The 23,852-nt window shown below is 40.8% G+C and overlaps 1 protein-coding gene across 2 annotated transcripts in view; it reads left to right on the top strand.

Moving 5' to 3' along the window:
- The window catches only part of LOC102422619 (zinc finger protein 474-like), a 108,485-nt gene extending 86,160 nt beyond the window's left edge, over positions 1-22,325 (top strand). For both annotated transcript variants that reach the window (XM_006081102.3, XM_023744106.1), the window contains exons 6-7: positions 18,983-19,163; positions 22,154-22,325. In XM_006081102.3, coding sequence (XP_006081164.1) covers positions 18,983-19,163; positions 22,154-22,305 — 333 coding nt within the window. In that variant the 3' untranslated portion in view covers positions 22,306-22,325. The remainder of the gene's footprint in view (positions 1-18,982; positions 19,164-22,153) is intronic.
- The last annotated feature ends 1,527 nt before the right edge of the window (positions 22,326-23,852 follow it).

The following is a 23,852-nucleotide window of genomic DNA, read 5'->3' as shown; positions in this document are numbered from 1 at the left end:
AAGGCAAAAATCTCAATAGGAAGGTCACCATCAGGAAGACTCAGAAGGGCAGGATGGATGGTTTTGTGTATGCATATGTGCTATTAGGTAAGAAGTATTTGTTTATTGGGAGGCATGGAAGAAAGGGAACTTTTCTGAGTACTTTCATGATCAGCACTTTATATACATGATCTCACTTTCATCTTCATACTATTACTAAAAGACAGATATTATTTTTCCCACTTTCTAGGTGAAGCAACTGAGGTTAAGCAACTTGACCAAAGTCACACAGTGGGTGTGGTAGTGGGTGTCAGAGCCAGATTCAAAGGCTCATTACCTTTGCATGTCACTAAGAGAGAGGATTATGTGTGATACAAAAAGGGCATGGTTATCTTGCCAGGCTATGAGTGTTAAGTAGGACAAAGAGGACAGAAGTTTGTTCAGTCAACAAATACTTACTGTTTGACATTGGCTAAATACTTAATATAGAGTCATAAACAAGATAGACACAGTTCTTGATCTGATGGAGACGTGTGCAGGAAATATGAAATAAATATAAAATTTCAAATTGTGATATGACAGTGTTTCTTGGTGGGAGTGGATATTCTTGGGTCAAGAAACCTCTGGGAGGAAGTGACATTTCAGCTGAGATACAAAAGGTGTGAAGGCGTTAGCCAAGACATTCTGGCCAAAGGAAACATGTGTGAAGACCTTGAGGTAAGAAAGATCTTTAAATGGAACTAAGAAGTCCACAGGTGGCCAGAGCCTAATGGAACAGGAGATAGGCACACGAGATAAAGCTGTAGAAACAGCATAGTTCTCTCCAGCTGCTATGTGGACATAGTGGCATCAGTTTGGCTACTCCAGGAGTCCAGGTGAGGGCTGATGATGCTTGGCCTACGGTATTGGTAGCAGAGATGGAGACAAGGTATAATGAGAATGTGATAGTTAGGACATGGTGATAGTTAGGACGTGGAAGGGTGAGGAAGGGGGTCAAGGATGACTCCCACATGTCTAATTTGAGCAACTGTACTCGTTGTGCCATTTTCTAAGGTGAGAAAGACTTGAGAAAGGGTAGCTCTTGAGGGTTAAGACAAATAGTTCCATTCTGGGCATATCACATTCAAAATGCTTATGAGATATCTAAGTGGGTAAGTCGAGCTGAATATATAAGTCTGGGTCTCAAAAGAAAAGACTAGGCTAGGGTATAGATTTGTGTAGTATTAACATATATTTAAACTCATCAGAATGAGGATAGGGCTATGAAAATAGACCCAGGGCTGAGCTAAGTGGCATTACCATATTTGGGGATCTGAAGGGAAGGAGCTGGAGAATGAGTGCCTGGAGACACTAGAGAAAAGACTAGAGTATGGTGCCACAGAAACTGAGATCAGAGAAAAAGTCAAGAATAAGGGTGTGGAAAACAGTGGAATGCCGATGTTGAACAGGATGAGGGCCAAAATATCTCGTTGATTTGGCAATGCGGATTTCGTTTGAAAACCTTAGAACACATTCAGTGTAGTGGTGGGGGTTTCTGAGTGCATGGTTGATAAAGACAGGATGTGGTTTTAGAAGTTTGGCTTTGGTGATTAGGAGAGAAATAATGGGTAGGCTAGGAATAGATAATGGGTTAAGAGAAGTTTCTTTAAAAGATAGGAGCTTCCAGACTATGTTTGAATGTTGAGGAGTGTGATCCAGTGGAGGGAGGAAGTTTGAAGAAGCAGAATGATAAGGGTAAGTGTAAAACCTGAAGGAGAAATGGTCCCCAGGGGGTGGGATCCCAGTTCAAAGTGGGCACTTTTTCATTTCAGGGTGAGGTTGACTGCAAATGGAGGTAAGTTTGGAGATGCTAATGGAAAGATGAAGGAGCTATAGTCTGTTAGCTTTTATCTTCTCAATGGAATACCAGGCAAGCTGATCAAGCCTATCACATGAGAGAGAAAGAGAAAAAGTTCATTTTAAGAAGCTACTTAGTCCTTTGTCTCTTTATACTTCCAGTTACACTGAGTTCCTGAAATCAAGGCTGAGGTTCATAGAACCATTTGCCTCTATGATTCCCAAACACAAGAATGAGTTGGAATTCTTTGAAGATGTTAGAACATTCAGTGGGATTCTTCTAGGGTTTTCCACCCTTATAATTATCTTCAGTCACCCTAGTTCACCTCCCCAGCGCTGCTGATGTCATAAAAGCCAGCCTCGACCTCACAAACTGCCCCCTGATGATGCTGGCAGCTGGACCACTAATATCCAACCCCCATGTGCCACGTCATCTTTCTTGGTGCCAAGCATGCCCGCACATCAGGGCAGCATTTTAGGATCCCACAGCTCTCAGGTGTACTAAGAACCACTTTAAGGTAATAAGACAAGTTCTCTTTTGCACTGTTGTTTCTCAAAACGAACCCAAAGGAATCCGTGTACTATATATAGGGTGAGGCAACAGTAGGCTTACAGTTGTGAGTATACAAAACATAGTTTATTCTTATATTACTATTTATTAATTGTATTATTTTCCATATGAGTAACTATAAGCCTACGTTTGCCCCATCTTGTATATTGTGTGTGGAATATGTGTGTGTTGGCGGGGGAGGGAGGGGGGTTACAAATTTTAGAGCAACAGCATCCTTTGCAAAATTGTTGTATAGCTTCTCTTTTAAAAAATATATATTTTTATTGATTTCAGAGAGGAAGAAAGAGAGAGAGAGAGAGAGAGAGAGAGAGAGAGAGAGAGAAACATCAATGATGAGAGAGAATCATTGATTGGCTGCCTCCTGCAGCCCCCCCCCCGCCCCCCGCCTGGGGATCAAGCCGGCAACTCAGGCATGTGCCCTTGACTGGAATCGAACCTGGGACCCTTCAGTCTGCAGGCCTACGCTCTATCCACTGAGCCAAACTGGCTAGGGCTGTATAGCTTCTTAATATAAAAATGTGAAGGATAATACTTTTCCCTGCCACCTGCATCTCCCTGCTTCCAGCCCCACATACATAGATGCCCATATTGTCTAGTGATGGATGTCTAGCACATCTTTCTGTCATGACTGAGTGGATATATATCATTTTTAGAAATCCGAATTTCAAGGTCAACAACTAAAATCTCACCCAAAATTCTTAGAACTTCTCCAAAAGTAGTGCGACACAACCTTGAAGAAATTCCTATTGAAACTGAGGTGGCTGTTCCTGTGACTAGCCTCTCACAGATAATGTGAAGCTCAACTTCAGTTTCACAACCAGGTGGAGCATTGAGAGGATTTGACTTAGGATGCCATCTCTTGTTTCCCCTTTACATTATGTGATCCACCTCCTCCTTACATCCACTGTCTCTTTCAAATGTTACCTCTATGATGCTGTCTTCTATGTAAGAAATGTCTTACAAATTGAAGGCAGGCCTCATAAATCCAGGAACTCTGTAAGTTTCCACTACCCCTGCTCCAGGCACCAGCTCATATGCTTTGATCCTGTCACTTAAGTTCCCCAAGAAGCTCTCACATCCCAAGCTACCTTTGTTTAAGTGGAGAAGTTGAAAACACAGAAATATCACTAAAGATTCAAGGAATTGGAGGCAGAGGGACAGGGAGAGGAGGGGGAAGGACTGGGGTCGACAATTCTGATAAGGAAAAAACTATCTCCTGGTGTTAGAATTCTTTTGGCCTGTCCTTGCTTTCTTTCTTTGATTCAAAAATTTCTTTCCTCTGCCTGCCCCCTGAGCTGGGGGCCCTTTGGCATATAAGTGGTAAACAAATCAGGCATTTGAAATCCCCACCTCCTTTCCCCTCTGTAGCTATAGCAGCTGGAAAACCTGAGTGGTCATCTCTGCGTGTGGTTTTCTGGTGTTGCCCCTGTTGCTCCTTTGTTACTTCATTTTACCCTGTGACCTGGAAGCCATCTGCCCAGGAGGGTCAGGCCTGGTCCCACACAGAGAAACCAAACTTCAGGTCCATCCTCTGTTCATGTTTTTCAAGAAAAGTGATTCTTACAAGAATTTGCAGAGAGATTTATTTAAATACCCTATGTTCCGATCAATATCATTCTAAGTGATCACAAAAAAAGCAGGGTTTTTTTCCCCCATCAAATGACAAAAGAAAAAACAACTTCAGCTAAGAAACCATATTTCCTTCAGACACAGAAAATCTTATTTGGAATTTGTTCTTTGACTTAGATTTTCCAGCTTTGTATCTCAGGCTGAGCAATTAAAGAACTAAAGTGCAAGCATATATTCAAAATATCAACAGTTTATTTTTAAAAATCAGGTACCTAAAGGTTCTTGAATATTAATAGCATTTCCAAATGAATGACCAAGTCTTGCTTGTTAAAGAAGCAAAACAAAACTCCACATCATAGGTAATGGACTCTCTAATAGTTGGCCAATAGGTTAGATTGGAAAAATTCTTTTACGTGGCATCCAGTGATTTCCAAAAACAATTTCATTTCAAACAATGATCCTTCCAGATGTGACATTTGAGTATGATTGTTTGAAAACCCCAGAAGTAAATGTGAAATACCAGTGGTTTCTAGACAATCAAGCTTTGCAATTGTTGAGGTTTGAGACTGAGCTATGCTGGTTACTCCTATATATTCAAATGCTGTTTATACTTTGTCCCCATGTGTAGGATGTGCCTGGGGGAATGGAAATTTATACATTCATTCTCAGTCAAGTTTGTTGAAATTGAGCTTTAAATGGCCGCAGGCAAAATTCTGACTTTGGGAGTGAGTCTTCCATGGCCTGGCCTGGTATTCTTTTTCTTTTTTAAAAATAGATTTTATTGATTTTTTACAGAGAAGAATGGAGAGGGATAGAGAGTTAGAAACATCGATGAGAGAGAAACTTCGATCAGTTGCCTCCTGCACACTCCCTACTGGGGATGTGCCGCAACCAAGGTACATGCCCTTGACCGGAATCGAACCTGGGACCCTTCAGTCCGCAGGCCGATGCTCTATCCACTGAGCCAAACCGGTCAGGGCTAGCCTGGTATTCTGATCTCCTTTTTCTTTCAGCACCTCTGTACCTTCCCTCCCCTCTCCCCTCTCCCCTCCTCCCCTCCCCCCCCCCCGGCCCCTCCCCCCCTCCAAAACAAACAACAACCTCATTCCTTTTTATGGTTGGAAGCAGGCTGGGAAAATCTGATAAACTCCTTCATAGAAAAATCTCATAGGAATATTTGCATTTTGAAAGAGGATAAAGAGAGGGATGTGTTGAACCCAGTGGAATGAACTTTTGAGGTAATGGAGAGAGAGCAACGTGGGAATTTTGCTGGTTTCTCTCAAATCCCACCCAATGGCTGACTGTGTGGACACATAAGACCTAGAGCATGATACTCCGCTGACCATTGATGACCTTCCCCCCTGTTTCTAGAAGCAGCTGGAATCAGACACACCTGGATTCAGGTAATAGATGCCCAATGAAACCACATATCTTGAGCAAATTACATAAATTCCCCAGCCCCAATTTCCCCACTGTAAGAGGTTAAAATGAAAGAAAGGGCCTGAGATGGAACCTGAAAAGTCATCACTCGTCAGCTCCTTCCTGCCCTGCTCACAGTGGCAGTGACAAAGACCCCCTGTCTGAATGAAAACCAGTCTCACCACTTACTAACCACTGTGCCTCAGTTTCCTGGTTTGTAAAACAGGGGCACTGAGTCTTGCTCAAGGGATTATGAGAATTATAGAGATAAAGCATGGTAAGTGCTTAGTACAGTGCCCTGCACTTAGCACTGGCTAATTGTTAGTTGCTATTTGGTCAGACATTTTCAATATTGGAGTATTCACAAAGATTTCTAAAAGAGGTTTTACTCTTTTGCCTCAAATATGGGGAGGAACACTTTTCCTCTTAGTTCCTCATCCAAACTTTCTGCATTCTATGGTATGCCCTGTGCACTTACCACAGACATTTCAATTATTTGGCTTAATGGAAGAGATCAACAGTGTGGAAAATCTAAAACAGCAGCTCAGGCCAAAATTCTTTTTTTAAAAAAAAATCCTCACCAGAGGATTTGTTTACTGATTTTAGAGAGAGGGGAAGGAGAGAGAGAGAGAGATCATTTGGTCTGCATGCACCCCAACCGACAAGGAATGGAACCCACAACCTGACTGGGAATAGATCCACAACCTTTTGGTGTACAGGACAATAATGCCCCAACCAACTGAGCCACACTGGCCAGGCCCAGGCCCAAATTCTTTATGGTTAATATTGTCACATGGAGAGAAGAACATAGTATATGCAATGACATCCATTCCTACAGCTGCACAGTCACATATGTCCCTCAGGCCCTAGCAGGAAGGAACCTGCTTTTGACAGCCTGGGATCCAGCTAGGAGTCATGGGAGCAAAAAATCCGCCAGCAAGTAAAAAACTGGAGGAATCAATGGTTACTGTATGCACATGGCTTCGGAAATCAGTCTTAACCTTTAAAGTAGGCACTTTGGATAGGCACCAAGACTCCTGTCAAGCTCTGTTGTAATTGTCCAAGTGCTGAAATTCAAAGAAAGAGGGGAATTTTCAGTGTGACTGTCTCTAATGTCCCACTGCATACTTTTTTTTCTATAAAACCTCACCTACTATCTGGCAAACTGTTTTAATTCCACAGTCAGAGATTCTGTTTTGGGGGTTTTTTTGGTTGTTGTTTTGTTTTGTTTTGTTTTGATGCATATCACTGACTCTATAGGAGATAGCAGCTACAAATTCCCTAGATAGGTAATACACCCTCTTTAGCCATTGACACATTCATGAAAATTAACCATAAGTTTGGGTCATTTCTTACAAATGAGATATAAGGTAAACACTTTTATTGGGGAGATGAGTAGGAAGAGAGAGTGGGAAAACTGGCTGCTCAAAGTCACAAGCTCAAATGCTTTCCAGGTTAGGCAGGCTACATGTTAGGCATTAGAGAATGGTGGACCCTGTAGTATCCTTGAGAGGAAGTCCCACCTAAAGATATTCACATATAAAAATGTTAAGAACATTGTGCTGATCAAGGAAAACATGCCTGTCTGTTGGCTAAAAAGGCTTTTGGTCCATTAGTTTACAATTGAGATCCCAGAGTATAAGGCAGAAGGGAGATAGTTCTGGTGGGTAACATGGGTGAGATGCTCTAAATAGGACAAGCTGGGTCATAAGGGACCCATGAAGGGACCCACATCGTTATGTGATAGTCATGTGCAGGGACCACTGGTGAACACACACCCTTCAAAGCTGAGCGTAGGGTAACTCACCCCAGCTGCCAGCCCCCATTTGGATCACCTGTGGGAGTCTCCAAAAACAGTGAGGCCATTCTTGTGGGTCAGACATCTGGAAGCCAAACCTTCTAAGAATTTTACAGGGTCACAAAAAGCCCACAAAAAAGGCCAGGAGCCTAGAGAGGTTCCACATTTGGAGGGTAGTTTTCAGAACTAATCCATCTGAGTTCAAACATACCGATGGGCAGAGAAGTCAAGAAAATGCTTCCTCCACTCAGCGGGTCCCTTTCTCACCCTGCCCTGTGCCTTGGCTGATTTCAGGTGGAACGGGCTCTGTGGCTGCCACACAGGCACCCGTCTACCTGACTTACTGTCCCAGAGAAAGAGCTGAGGAAAAAGTAAATAGTTCCTGAGTAAAGGTGGTGAGTTAAGTGTGGTTATTCCCACTGTGAGGGCCAGTTCTCGGTTCTGAACCTAGCACAGCGCCTGGAACATTGCCTGCAACCAGATAATTCCTTCTGAGCCACAGCAGCTGGGCCGCCACTGTCCCTCCGGACGGCCTTTCCTGTAGATGCATTTCCATTTAGAGCAGGTCTCAAACCCCCGAATCACACTCAGCTGTGTTTTCAGCAGATGTCTCTGAGTTCTTTCTGCTCCCAGTGCAACTTGAGTATCAGCGTTTAGAATCCCACTGCTTTATTGGCTTCTGTGCAGTTGAAAAATACCTGATTAAGTCCAGATATTTACAGACTGGCCATACTGTGCTCTTTCCCAGTCATGCTCCATCTGAGGAACAAAGTGCCACTAACACATAGGGTGAGATCAAGGTGGAGTACAGACTGCCATGTGTATCTCTCCCATGGGCACCATTTTCAAGCTTTGCATCTTGTGACTTGTACCATGCAGATGATTGATCACAACCGGAGGGTTTGAAAGCTGTGTTAAGGTGGAGCACCTTTAATTTACTCAAAGTCATGGTTAAAGCCAATCGGACTGTTCCCTTCAAGATGCTTTCTCACCTCTGGGTTCCTTGATTTCTCTTTGACTCTTAGGTTAATGAATGTCCCCAAATGAACAAGGGGCATGTGGCGATTTTGATGCAGGAATTGTTATGATGAAAACTAAAAAGGAGAAAGAGAGACCATTAAACTTTCTGCATTTTTGTTTGTTCCTTTCCAAGTAATGTGTGAAACATGTTACTTGGGGAAAGAGCCAGGTATTCATTTGCATACATATTTGGTAATAAAAAAGGCACCTTTTACATTTTGATATGGCTGTTTGGGCACAGCCCATTAAAATGACCTCCTCAAAAAGAACAGGCGGACTGCGTCACTGACAGCAAATAAACGCAGCCAATCACTGCCTTCCAGTGAGCGAACGTGGAGGCTCCCTCTGTGCCCCAGGGGGAGCAGATATGTGATTGTACTTAGGACCTTCTCCAGTCAAAGCTCTCAGCGCTCTCTTCCTGAGGGGAATGAGCCTAAGATGATCACTTGGGGCTGGAGGAAGGCCAAATACAAAACGGAAGAAAATACTATAAAGGAATGACGAGTTTGAGGCAAAGGGAGCCTTTCAATATGTCTGGAATTGACTGAAGGAAGTGACTAACCTTTTATGTCTTTAGTACACACACACACACACACACACACACACACACACACACATACACACACACACACACACACACACACACACACACTCACTCATAAACTAAAGGGCCATGAAGTTCCTCTTCCTGAAAGGTGAGAAGCTGGTGTTGGTTATGTCTCCAGCAGACCAGATGCCACGCACCCGGGCACAGAGGAACAGGCCTGCTTCTCAAACAGATCCATCTCTGCTGGATGGGATTGTGTGTGGATGGCATTGTGGCCTCGTGTACTTTCTCTGACAAAAAAATGTTAATGTCCTAGGGGGGAAATTCTCAATTAAAGGAAACATTTTCTCATTTTCTTTAGTTTCCTCCCCCCCTTTTTTATTTTTTCAACTGGAAAATTTTCTTGAGAGACAAAGGTTTAGAATTTAGACCACTTAAAAATATTCTCCAGTTCCTGGCAGAAGCCACTCAAATACATTATTTGATTTTGGAATTTCATCTGACAATGTGTACTGCTGACTTTGACTGCATTGTAGGAACATGGCAATGCAAAAGTACTTCACTAAACCAGGTCGGATGGGGTGGTGGTTAATCTGCTTTATTGAGGATTAATATTACAAACACTAAACTGCATCCATTAAACACAGGCAATTCAATAAGTTTTGGCAGCTTTATATACCTGTTATATCACCACCATAATCAAGATATAGAACATTTCATCACCCACAAAGCTTCCTTATCCCCTTTGTTCCTCCTTCCACCTCCAGCTTCCAGGCAACCCCTGATTTGACTTTTAATCATTATAGCTTAGTTCGGATTTTATCTAAATGGAATCAGGCAGTAATGTACTCTTTTGTGTCTTGCTTTGTTCAACATGATGATTCTGGGTTTCGTCCATGTTGGTGCAAATGACAGCAGTTTTTTCTTTACTGCTGAGTAATGGTCCATTGGATGGTGGTATTACACTTTGTTTATCTATTCACAATGTTTCACGTTGCATTATTATTATTATTATCACTTGAGAGTTCTTCAGTCTCTTTCAGTGCAGGCAGAATGAGGTTGTATTTCCTCAATATGGGAGAATCAAGATGTTTTAGTATATGAAAATTATAAATTGCCCCAAGCTTCTTTCTTGATCTGATTCCATCTCATGGGTATTAAGTCCTCATCCTTGAACTCAGGTCTCAACAAGAGCAAGACACTTTGCATTACTTCATTGCCCTCTCTCTGCCTGACTCCCACAACAGCACAATACCCCAGCATGGTTATTGCTGCTATCTTGTCATAGAAAGCACTTGCTTCTAGTACAAATCCCTATCCAGTCCCTGAGCCATGGCTAGCTTCTAATGACATGAGGATGGACCAGCACCAAGGTGGGAAGTTTGGAGGACACAGGAAAGGTGACAACACTGACTACGCTCTCAAGGTCTGACCACCCCTGTTTCAGTCCTATATTGAACAGACTGATTCTTGCTTCCACCCTCCCTCTAACCAGTTTTTTCACTATGGACTATATAACTTTCATATTAGCATATTAGAGTACTATTGAACAGTTGCTGAATAGATCATGATGTTTGCTTGAGGGAGTACTCGCCACATCAATACAGTTCTACCGACTCAACACAGCCACTTCAAATATCACCCTCCTCACTGTCTTCTGGTCAAAACTCTTCCCCCTTTTCCTGCTTCTGCCTCCCGTAGCACTCTGTCACCCTACCAGGGTACTTACAAATGTTGCCTTCTGAGTTAGTAGTTTATTTGTTTGCATTTATTACTAAGGAAAGCTAAGGATTGGGTTTCCCCATAACCTCCAGCATAATGCAGGTGACATATTCAATTTAAATGCTTGTTGCTAGAAGGAACAGATGAGTAAAATCATGGAGACAGCCAAGTTGAGGACTGTGGCCTCTCACTTGGGGAATGGAGCTGAGTTTGGTGTGGCTAGCAGACCTGTTTCATGGGGCTAAGGTTGGGCATGAATGAACTCAGTATAAAGTATTTGGCCTTTATTCTGTAGCCATGGGGAACCACAGAAATTCCTGGTGTCACATCAGACAGACCAAGTTTGCGGAGGACATAGTCAAGTGCAGAGGGGAGGGGGGCAGGTGGGAGGCTGAAGATTTCTGGTGATTTGTCAGTCCAGCCACAATGGGCAACACAGGACCCAAGGGATGGTTCAATCCAGCCGTCCCCCAAATTATCTTCTGGCTGTCACTTTCAACACATGCTGGCTAATACCATATGGTCCCATTTAGTTATTTGTGGATTTATTTTTGACTAATGCAACCAAGCCAAGAAAACAAGCCTGAACAAAATTAAAATATCTAGAAGGACTATATTTAGATTATCTTATGGTAGAAACAGTCCTGTCCTCAGATTATTTTTCCAGGCCCTTGTTACTGCTTTTTAAAGTAATGGAGCAGAATTCTAGGACTTCAGTTGAGTTGCATCATGCAAGCATTTAACTGATGCATATTCAGCTGTGCACAGTTGGTTGACACAATAAAATAGTGTACTGGAATGCTGGTAATATAATTTAAGATACTATAAATATTTTCATTTTGCATTGTACTGTTATTTTATGCTATGCAAAGCTGTATTCATCCCTAATATTATTTCTCATTTCAATTACTAATTTGATACTAAACTGTATTATTATACAAAGCCTTGACTATCATCTTTTATCAGTTATTCAAGGAATTTTCAGAAGGTTACTTGGGCTCCACCTGATTTTTCTATTAAGCATTGCTTCAGTTTTGACTCGAGTTCACTTTAAAAAATTATTCTTATAAAAATGACACAAATTCATTACAAAAACTTAAGCCATTAGGAAAGTATAAAAATTAGCATAAAATTACCCCCAAATTAGTTTGAATATCATTCCAAACACAGCTCTGTGTAGACAAACATCTATAATAATTAAAGTGTAATATGCTAATTAGACCAGACGTCCTTCCAGATGACCTTCCGGATGAAGCCAGGGCTGTGAGGGAAGCCTGGGTCCCGGGTACCAGAAGGAAGCCGGTGTTGGCAGCCGGGGGAAGGAAGGCCTACTCTTGCACAGATTTCGAGCATCAGGCCTCTAGTATATAAATAATAGATATACAGATATTTTCATAGAAGTGAGCTCATTGTATCCAAATTATTATTAATAGAGATTATATTTCATCTTACTTGAATTTGACAAAAAGAAACCAGTATAATTGATGATATTGCAGAACCTCAGAAAAATATTTCTTCACTAAAAATATTAGTTTTTAAAGGACCCACTAAAGTTAAAAAAAACAAAAATAAATTATTAAAGTATTTGAAAACATTTAACTCCATACTTTAATTTTATATTGTTTTAATTGACTGATGGCCATGAGAGGTCTAAAGAACTTAGTATCATTAAAATCTTTGCACCTCTCCTTCCCTTGTCATTTTTTATAAGCATTTTTATTGGTCAAGGTGTGTTTCTTTTATATTCTCTTCTCTAACCATAATTTCTGGATGACTATAGAAATTATAGTAATCTTGCCTTGTTATATATTTAAATGAATTCATTGGCAGTCTTATAGTCCACAGCTTCAATATTTCTGAGCTTTTTTGTTGTTGTTTAAATCTCTTGATTGCTTATATTTTATTAATTGATGTTTTTATAAAAAGGATTGGAAGTAGAGTGATTATATAATTTATTGACTAAACAGGAACAGTTTAGAGAATAAATGACAATGGGTATAATAGGGACTGTTTTAGACAAAGCAAGACTTAAGATAACCCTAAAGCCAGAAGTGGTGTATTTCATAAGTTCTTGAGGCATTTAAATAGTCCCAAATGGCTCCTTATATAAAGGAGCATCTATTTGGGAAAAAAAAATTGTCTCTGACTAATGCCCAACAGCTCACTTCCTGGGGTTAATGGATGAGTTTTACAGAGTCTACCAATCATTCAAAATTTTATCCATAATTCTACATACATGTGTATTTTTCTGAGGAGATGATCATAGCCATCATTAGAATTTCAAAGGGGCCTATTGCCTAGAATTATCACCTACTAATATGTATTTCACATCACATTTTCAAAAAGCTACGTCCTTCAATCATGTTCTCCTAACTCTCCTGTAAATAATATTGCACAACTATAATTTCTCACTATTAGTACTTAGTGTGTATTGTGGGATTAATATAAGAAATGACCAAATGCAGTGTGTTTCTGATCTTTTGTAAAACTGCTAGTAGTGACTTCCATTTTTTTAAAAAACATTTTTTATTGTTTTTGTTAATTCTCACCCCAGGATATTTTTCCATTGATTTTTAGAGAGAGTAGAAGGGAGGGGGAGAGACAGAGAGACACATGAATTGATTGCTTCCTGCACACTCCCCAACCAGGGCCAGGGTCCAAGCCTGCAACCAAGGTACATGCCCTTGACTGGAATCAAACCCGGGATCCTTCAGTGTGCAGGTAGATGTTCTATCCACTGAGCAAAACCGGCTAGGGCATGACTTCCATTTTAGTTTCAATATCTCTTTTGTTAAGACTCATGCAATCATAGTTTATGTTAGAAATATTTTTCCCCTTCTAACCAATTGTTACACTTCCTCTGTAAACTCTATTTGCTCTTGAGTTGTGTAGTTCAGTGGGTACCTTTCAGCCTGAGTTATCAGGGAGGTCAGCGAGAGCTGATTGAAGCTATTTGAAATAGACATCCTGGTCTAGTGTTATGGCGCTATGACCGTTCTTCTCCCAGGAATACCTCTTTTAAGTTGTTCACCACACACCCCTCTTTTCTTGGTCCTTATTCTTTCCCCCTTGCTTTAATGGTGGTACTATCACTGTTTGTTTTAAATTGTAAAAATGAATGGATGAATGACACCAAGTAGGAGAAAAGTTGTTAAATGTTCACTTCCCTTTGCATTGTTCAGTCCTGGCCTAAAAGATTGAACATGCGGGGTTCCTGACAGAGAAAAGACATTAACAAAAAGAAAAAAAAAGTGTGCATAGAAAATGAAATGATAATTCCAATAGTGGCCAGCAAAATGATTGAAAACATATGAGAGTTGGTGGATTCACGTTAAAAGAAATGCACACATGAAAGCTTTCCCCGACGTGTTCAAGTGCCCCTGTCTGTATCCAGCCTACACAGGCCTTCCCAGGGAACCGCAGGGACAACCGCACGTGGTCTCCCTCCTCCCATAAAACAGTTTCCACCTGAAATAGCTCTTAGGGAGAGTCAGAGGTTCACTTTTTGAAAACTCTTTTCCCTCAGTGTTTTAAAAGTAGTGCCTCTCCCCTCCAATGTCTGAAATGCTGACAGGAAAGCTGTGGATGGAGTCTTTGGCTCCGCAGGAACTTCGGACTTATCGGCTTCCCCTCTGCCTTCCTGTGATTACACTTTCCTGGAGTTGGCAGGCCCTGGCAAGGCCCCGTGTGGACAGGTCCTTGGGCAAACCTTCCATGGCCCGGCCTTGCTCTGCGAGGCCCTGTCACATTAGCCCCGGAGCCAAGAAAGGCCTCTGTCCCTTCCACCAGGCTCAGGGTCTCCTCTTCCTGTCTTCCCCACCCCCCACACATCGGCCTCCATCCAAAAGCTGGACAAAGAGACTGAAGGGTAGAACTTGGCAGTTGGGGTACTGGCAATAACCACAAACGGAGCTTGTTCCGTTTTCCCTGGAAATTTCAGGCTGACGATTGTGAAATTAACGGACAACAGAAGAGGGTCTCTTATCTCCATTCAGACCCACAGGGATGCATTTTTCTCTTGGGCTGTGTCTGGGTTGCTTGCACTTCCCCAGAGCATGGTTTAGGAGTGAGATGTCCAAAACCTAAGGATATGGAATATGTTGCAGGTTCAACTGCAGTTCAACCACAAATACAGAGCATGCGGGATGCTTTGGAAAATATAATATGGAACATCTCAGCCTTTTTATGGTATTAATTTTCTCCCACATCCCTCAAGTTATTTTGTGTGTGTGTCTTCTGGCCTCTGTGCCTGCCTCTTTTTCTTCTAATTTTTCCTCCTAAAAAGAAACCTTCTGACAATGTGACACGAATGCCTTCATTTATGACCCATGCCATTTATTTTGCTTATACGCTTGGTTAAATGCTGGATTTGGCTCATACGGTACTTTCCATTGGGAACTTTAATAAATTCATTATCCTCAAAGCAAAAAGAATAACTTTTCCTTTTTAAGCTAAAAAGTCTGCATTTAATTAATGTTTCAAGTAAATAAATATGTAAACCATACTAAGGAACTTTTGGGTATTTCTAAAATTATTACTTCTGCTTTATTCTTTCTCTTAAGTCTTGAATTCCACTTATATGTTTAAGTCACTTTTTAAATGTTAGATGCTACATGGCTAATAACAAGGAAGGATTGACAACTATTTAGTTATTTTGACAAATGCAACCTATTACCATAATGCAATACAGAATAATAGAGTAAAATTTTTTTACCTCAAATTAAAGTGCTTTTTTTTAAAAAAAAATATTAGATCCTCAGTGAGTAACTCCATGTTCCATTTTGCTTGGTCTAAATTAATTGTGGATCTACTCACCCATAATCTGTTGTTTCTGCTTGGCTATGCATACATCATGTATGTGCTTTCTTCTGATTTTAATCTTCCTCTGTGCTTTCTGCACTGTAGGTGTAACCTCCAACAATCTTAGTGTAAAGCAGGCTAATTCTAAGACACACACACACACACACACACACACACACACGTTACCATGTTTTATTTCCCCAGGAAGACCACACCACCAACTTAGTTTCTGCTTTCATGCCATCCAGTGCTACTTAAGAACATATTGGAAAAGGTCCTTTAATTCCACTAACATTTCTTGCAGCTCAATATTACTGGGTCTTTTCCATTACTGGGTGAGTATTCTTCCCTAATTAAATCACATTACATTCCTTGCAGTGACTAATCCCAGTGTTTTTCACTATTCAATTTTCCAGAATTTGAATCGCTTTATTCTCTGAAGATTGCTCTGCCTCATCCTTAGAAAACTAAGTCCATCTTATGTGAGCTCCATGAGCACCTCCCTTCTCTACAACAACCTTCCTCTAACTTCATCTATTTCCTCCCCTCCCTCGGAGGCTGCCATTTCCCATTACACCTTTGATTACATCTCCTCCTCTGAGGCCTTTTAAAAATTGATTATCCCTTTCCTCTTAGGCCTGCATTCTCTCTTTCTGCCAAACACACTCCTATCCTAAAAACAACAACAACACAAATACTTCCTCAATGGTACTTAACTCTCAAATTTCTTCTCTGCAAACTTTTTGCACATACTGGTATATTCCTCTTCTCCTCGACCTGCTGTTTACCTCCTAAAAATTTAGTTTTTATTCTTATATCCATTGAAACTGAACTCTCGAAAGTCACTGATTTGTAATCTATCGGTAACCAAATCTAACTATCTTTTTCAACCACCGTTCCTCTCTGTAGTATTTGACAAAGTAGCATTTGACAGCGTCTTTCTGGAAACCAAAAGTGTTTCCAGAATTCTGAATGGAGTCTTCTATCTCCATTCCCTGTTACTTGAACTGCAAACTTGAACCTTTATGTCTTTCTCTTGCTCAATCTCCTTATTGCAGATATTCGCCCAAGAATTTTTCTCCAAACTCTATATACTCCTTTTCTGGAATTTTCATGGTATTAGATGTCTTTTCTGTGTGAACAGCGCTGGAGCTCACCAGTCCTGAATTACAGGCCTCTATTTCCAGTTTAGGCTGGATTTATTCACATTTAAATTCTGTCACTATGTCAAATGCAACAGGTCCAGAACAGGTTCTATTTTTTTCTCCTCCCCCAACCTGCCTTTCTTGATTTCCCCCTTTCAGGAAGTCACACCACCGTCTTCCTTGTTACCTAGGATAAAACGTTGGCGTTCTCTTGGACCATGATTTCCTTATCCCCAATGCCACGGGATTTCAAGCTCTCGTAGATGTGCTGCCCTGATGGCCGGTTTAGATACATTACAACCAGACTAACTTTCTCTAAGTGCAGTTATAGGTTACTCCCCTGCTTAACAGTTTCCTATCATTTTGGTTTTCTTGGGTAATTTTTACCTGCTTTCTGTCTCTCAGTTTTAATTTTCCACATGTTTACGCCTGCTGCCCACCTCTAAATTCTTTAACATAGAATTATTTTAAATAATTATTTTAAGTATTAATTAAAATAATTATTTTTTAAATAAGTACTTAAAAACCCTGATAATCACAATATGTAGGCTATACCTTGATCTGGTTACACTTAAGATCTCATGGACCCTAATTTCTGTGTGTGTGTGCACGGGCACATGCTTTATAATTTTGATTGAATGCTGGACATTGTAATATTCTGAAGTAAGTTATACTTATGCCCAGAAATGAGTATGCCTCTTCTGTTAGGCTGTGAGTATAAGTGGTTGTCAATGGAGTCTGTAATTTAGCAGGGCTTGGACCTTGTCTTTGCTTTAGTTATGTTCTATGCACTGCAGCCTTTAAATTCCCCTCGTGGTAAACTGCTTCTGTCTTGCACTTAGTGTAAGGCAGAGGTTCTCAACCTGTGGGTCACGACCCCTTTGGGGGTCGAACGACCCTGTCATAGGGGTCGCCTAAATGCATCCTGCATATCAGATATTTACATTACGATTCATAACAGTAGCAAAATTACAGTTATGAAGTAGCAACGAAAATAATTTTATGGTTGGGGGTCACCACAACATGAGGAACTGTACTAAAGGGTCGCAGCATTAGGAAGGTTGAGAACCACTGGTGTAAGGCCTGGAGCCAAAGGGCTTCTCCCCGTTCTCCTGCTGCACTCTTAGGCCCCGGTGGACCCTACATGCCTGCAACAGAAAGAGAGTCCTCTTATTGTCACCCCATCTCCCAGCAGTAAACTGCTCTTATCCGGTACTCAGTACAAGGCCTAATTCTCTAGCTCTACCCTCAGATTCAGGCAGGCCCTGAGTTCTAGTCTTAGTGATGGTTTTTCTCAATGCTCCTGCCTCTCTCCAGCATTAGCCGGTCACCTCCTGTTACTGGGTGTAAGACCTGGGTGGGGGAGAGGGGTTCTGGTCATCTGTCCTGTCCCTTTGTGAAGCAGACAACTGCTGTCCATACTCATGTAAAGTTGGAGTGTGGGAGGTTTTCTCTTGGTTCTGCTGATCCACCATCAAACGTAGGCAATCCCTTTAGTTCATTAATTTATCTTGCAACTCAGAGTCTCCATGGCCTCAAAAATTATGATTCTGCAGGTTATCTGGTTTGTTTGGAAGCAATGTTTCTTATTTTATTTTATTGTTTAAAGTATTACAAATAGTAGTACATATGTCTCCTTTTCCCCCCATTGAACTCCCTACCCCCTGGCACATGCCCTAACACCCCCCCCCAACCCCCACCCCAGTGTCTGTGTCCATTGGTTATCCTTATTCTTGTAACTTTCCATAGAAGCATTTTACTTTCCCTAGTGCATTTTACCTTCACTCTTCCTTAGATTTCATTCTCCCAGAAACAAATGCTAAGAAAAGGATTTGAGTTCAAGTACTTTGTTTGGGAGGTAATCCCAGGCAACCCCAGTAAAGTAGTGGGAGGAGAGACAGGGAAGAGAAGGAAGCCTCGATAGTGTGTTAATGAACAATTGAGATGCAGTCCCGGTGGGGGCTCTGGAAGACTGTTTGGAATTAGCCTGAGGGAAGAAGCTGGGTATACATCCACTAACTTCCACCTGTAACTGAGTTGCTATTCAGCCTGTGGGTGGAACCTACTCCAGATCAAAAATGGCAGAGAATCACAGGAACTTGTAGTACAAAGTTGTTTACACGAGAGAATGTGGGCAGCATAACACTGTTATAATCTCTCCAATGACACATTATTTCTCATATATATTGGTGTACTAGGGTCTGATGTTTTTGAGAGGATGATTCATACTTAATTTATCATTGTATTATCCCATCATAGAAAATAGTCAGAAGATCAATATTTATTAAATGAAAAAATATATTTTATCAAGTACCAATATGTAGAATTATGCTTAGCTCATCTTTATTTTCTCTCATCCTCCCATACCCACAACCTCACCCGACCCTAATCACTCAGTTAAATAACTTGGTTCTCTTAATTTCCAAGAAGGTGAACTTCAACAGACTGATTGGAATTTTTTAAAAACATTGATTTCCTTGCTAATTTGAATGTATAATAAATGTAATTTCCACACTTTATTACTTTAAAGTATAATTCCTAAACATGATCTAATAGACATTTTCTGTTGTTTGTAGCCAGCAATGATTAGGCGTCCTCCAACAATCGTTTGCTACATTTGTGGTCGTGAATATGGAACAAAATCAATTGCCATCCATGAGCCACAATGTCTGAAAAAATGGCATAATGAAAACAACTTGCTGCCTCAAGAGTTAAGGAGACCAGAACCTAAGAAACCTGAAGTCAGGGCCATTAGTGGTAAGTTTTTGGATGAAAAGACTTGAGTGCATAAGGGGAGACATTTCTCTTTATAACTGTAAGAGTAGAAATATTCTTTTCTCTCTTGTTCACACAACTAAAAACAATATTTACTGTCCTGGCTACAGTTGAATAGGAAAAATAGTTCTGGAATGCCTGCCCAAAGTGTTGCCCACAGATGCTGAGACATAAAGACACAATGTCTTGGCAAAACTGCACAAGGAGAGGGACCCGCTGGAATTCACATCTTTCTCAAAAGTTACTTTCATATGTTATCAAACATAATATTTAAAAACAATGCTTAAGAAAACACACCTTTGGGGCCATCCGGTGACATGTTTGCAAATATGAATGCATCGTAGAGTTTGTAGAACAGGAGTAGCAAACTCAAGTGCTTACAGGGTCCACTAGTCAGGTTCCAAAATGGAATAAATTGGTCCAGGTATGAAAAGAGGGGCAGTGAAGACTATGGGAGCTGGAAAGTACTAGCTCCCTCTAAAGTAGACAGCTGCTGCCCAGTTTCAGCTGGTGTCATCATTAAGAAATTTAACCCAGTAGGGCTATGCCTTTCAAAAATACAAAAGAAACTGGAAATCTAGACATCTGTATGAAATAGCCACATTTTAAAATTTTTACCATTAGTACTTTGTTAAGCAGTGCACAAGCCAGATGAAACTGGAACTCCATACACTACCATGTGTGGCCTTGTTACAGAACCTTATGCATATTCTGTTAGGGTATGAGAATAAAGTAGTTCAGAGAATATTTTTGTCATATAAGCTCTGACTTTCTCATTTTTACCATTGTTATATTCTCAGTCGATCCTCTAATTCCCCTCAAAAGAGTATCTTTCTTGGTTTTAAGAGGAGTATTATTCAGTTCATTCATTCTCCTTTTGTAGCCATAGATTTCCAGAGCTGGAAGGTTCCTTGGAGGTTATTTAGTATCATTTAGTCCAAAGCACTCTTATTAGAGATGTGACCAAAAAGAGTTTTTAACGACCCACAGAATAGAATTTAGATTATCATAATAAAGTTCTAGATCAGTGTTTCTCAACCTTCCTAATGCCGCGACCTTTTAATACAGTTCCTCATGTTGTGGTGACCCCCAACCATAAAATTATTTTCGTTGCTACTTCATAACTGTAATTTTGCTACTGTTATGAATCATAATGTAAGTATCTGATATGCAGAATGTATTCTCATTGTTACAAATTGAACATAATTAAAGCATAGTGATTAATCACAAAAACAATATGTAATTATATATGTGTTTTCCGATGGTCTTAGGCCACCCCTGTGAAAGGGTTGTTTGACCCCCAAAGGGTCGCGACCCACAGGTTGAGAACCGCTGTTTTAGATGCTTCTATAATTCAACTTTTCACAGTTCTTGCTAAGAGAAGGACTCTGAGTAGAGATGGGGAAAAAAACTCAAGATGAATATTAGAGCATTTGCATACAAAAAGATTGTTTGCCCCATTGAAGCTCTCGCCCAGCAATTCTCATTTGATATCACAAATGTGTTTTGTTCACTTCTGATCTTTATCACTTTCTCTGCTTTGAACATAATTATTACAAGTCTAGAAGAGGTGTAAGAAATGACCATTTTGAAAGCCCTGGTGGGTTCATTCATCTATTATTGTTGGAAAAATTAGACCCTTTAACTACACCCCCTGTGATTTTCCTGTTGAACTTGGATTATTATTATTTCTGAAGGGGTCTTTCCTCTCTAGACCAAGAGAATTCCCATGACCACTTCCACCCCATGGAGTTACTGTAGCCATAGAGTTCAAATAACCCTTCCTACAGATCCAAAGCCAGAGCCCTATGCAAACACCATGAGAGATGTGATGAATCATCTGACAATGAATAGTCTGGAATTTTTAGTCCATTTTAAACCTTATGAGTAAGAAGAAAGTCAGTGCCATTATTTTTGCAACCGTTTTCAAAGCACTGAAAAACACTTTCATATCCTATGTAGAAATTGATACTTGCTTTATCCAAAGGAGAAATACTAGATTTGCTGGATTTTAATTCATTTTCCATGAAGAAAAGAAGCCAATAATTGAAGTAGGCATGTTAAGGAATCTGAAGTTTGCTATGGTGGTGTGAACCATTAGACAGAAATCATCTGAGAATTGCCTGGGTTTTCACGAGGAAATATATGCTATGAAAATGAGAAAAACTATGTTATATATTTTTGAGGACCTGGCTATACTTTGGGGGCCTATTTTGGGAGATTCTAAGACATAGTCAATTTAATGTACTAAAGTAGTTCTATTTAAATAAGGTTCATTAAAGCTAAATCCCACACTGTTTCTCTAAAATAAAGCCATATGCCTTTTTCCTCTGCTCTGCCAATGAAGATTATACATCTTTCAGCTGTCTTCTTTGTTTTCCTAAGGGCACTTCTTTTCGTCAGATTAACTATTCTGTTTGCATTCTTCACTTTAATTACTTAAAGAATCTCCGAGTTTATGGCCTTAAAGAGATGATAAATTTTTATGATATAATTTATCTTAAATTCACTCGTGACTGTCAGTGTTGGCCTCTAAAAACATTCCACTGAAGGATTACGGAAGAGGAAAATACAAATACATGTTCTCTTTCCTTTGTAAGTTTATATTTAGAGTCAACTGAAAGAAGGCCAAGAGTTATATTTGCAACATAATAGTGTGTAAGCAAAGATGTTAATAATTAGTACAGAATGCATATCGTAGCACATAAAACAATGTCTTTCCCTTTTTAAAACCCAGGGAGCAAAAAGCCTCTGGTTCATAGCAAACTTTCCTCAACCCTTGAGTGAACAGCACTTTTTTTTTTCTTTTTTTGGCCAAAGTAATACGACTTGTTTAAAAGCCTCAGTCAACAGGTATTTCCTGAAAATATTTTCCATAAAAAGTAGAATATGGTTCTCCACAATGAAAACGGATCCATTTTACCATTTTCTTTTCCTTTTCTTTCTTTCTTTTTTTTTCTTTAACTTCCCAGCCAAAGGTTTCTATGATCTCGATTCCTTAAATGAAGCTGCTTGGAGAAGTGCCCAGAGCCAGTTGGTTCCCTGCAATATTTGTGGGCGTACCTTCCTGCCAGACAGACTGATTGTTCACCAACGATCCTGTAAACCAAAAGCCACCAAGTAAAGCCCGTTCTCTCTGTGAAAGTGTTACAGGAATGAATCCTTTGGAAAGAGCTCTGGGTGTGGTGAGGAGGAGGAAAAGTTGGCGAGGAGAGGAACAATGGAAATTGGAATGAATCAAAGTCCTAGCACAGGAAGCCCACTGCTTTGGTGGCACACGTGTAACCACTGTGTGGTGGGCAAATGCGTGCGCATGTCACACTTGTGTCAGGCAGAAGCACAAACGGGCTGCCCTTCCTCAGACCTGGCACTTTTGTCTCAAGGAAATTTTGGAGCCAACTGTTGCCATCTCTCCCCCACTCTATTTCCCTGAGTGAGAGTTTGAACCTTGCAATCAGGACTATTATTCAGTGAACAGAGGCTTTGGGTGGCGATTTCAGGCAACTCCTTAGTCCCAAGAAAAACTGGACTCCTCCCCAGACCTGTGCTGACTGAAATAACATGCCACTCCCCGCTCCCTCGGATCCAGGGAAGTGTTTTTAATTGAGCTGTTGATTTGGAATCTTCTTTTCTCTAGGAGATCATTCAACAGGAGAGACATTCAAAAAAGGGCTGAGCACTTCTAATACTGGAACCATATCTAACGCATATTCTCTTACTGAAAGTGAGAAATGCAACGGGGAAATTTCAGAAGCAGTGCCAGCCTCAGATGTCAGGAGATTGCTCAAGTGCGATTCATCAAATGGGTGGAGGCCCCTTCCTTCTATAGGAGAAGTCCAGCGAGAGTTCTCGTGCCCTCAGAGGGGCTTATAGGTGTTTTATTGTTGAGGCTTAAATGCCTGCCAGGAAGGGCGGTGCCTCCCCACCCAAGTCCGTGCACAGTAAGTGGGTTGTGAGACTGCTCTGTGTTTTCAAGTCTTTGAATGTGTATTCATAGAGGCAGGCTCTCTGGGGAGGAGGCCAGGGCCAGGGCGCTGGTCTGCCCAGGAAATTCTGCTCCCCCAGGCAGCACTGCTTCGTCTGGACTCCCAGCAGCTTTGCTTGAGATCTTTGTTCATTTAGTGGCTGAATTTCAGGGCCATTCTGGATTTGCTGGGTTCCTACAAGCTTGCATTCATGACCGTACATAGCACAGTTAGCCCCCGACCATACAAGCAATGTTCAACCTGCTGTTTTGGTCATATACCTCTGCTTTATAAAAGGTTAGGTTAAGAGAATGGTGCTAATCATTCATGGGTTTTTGTTGTTGTTGTTGTTGTTGTTTTTTCTGTTCCAAAAGAAACAAGAGATACCTTTTTAAAAAAAAGTCTTTAGATACCCTCCAATAACATTATCATCTTGTGCAAGACATAGCATTTACCGACTCACGTGGATGGTTTAGTCTTGCTAACAAAAGTGACAACATTTAATACATAGCCGTTGTACTGTGGGTTAGTGCTTCCTATGCATCAGATTACGTATATCTCACATCAGCCCTGCATGTAAGTATCATTATCCTTAGTTTACACATGAGGAAACTGATACTTAGACTAAACAGTCTTTGCAGATCACACTGAGCTTGAGTTCAGGGATGGAGCAGGAAAGCAAACTCAGAACTGTTGGAATTCCAAA

Source organism: Myotis lucifugus, unplaced genomic scaffold (assembly GCF_000147115.1).
Source record: "Myotis lucifugus unplaced genomic scaffold, Myoluc2.0 scaffold_0, whole genome shotgun sequence".
Classification (NCBI taxonomy): Eukaryota; Metazoa; Chordata; class Mammalia; order Chiroptera; family Vespertilionidae; genus Myotis; species Myotis lucifugus.
The sequence above is the reverse complement of the archived record's forward strand: the minus strand, read 5'-3'. Positions and strand labels throughout refer to the sequence as shown.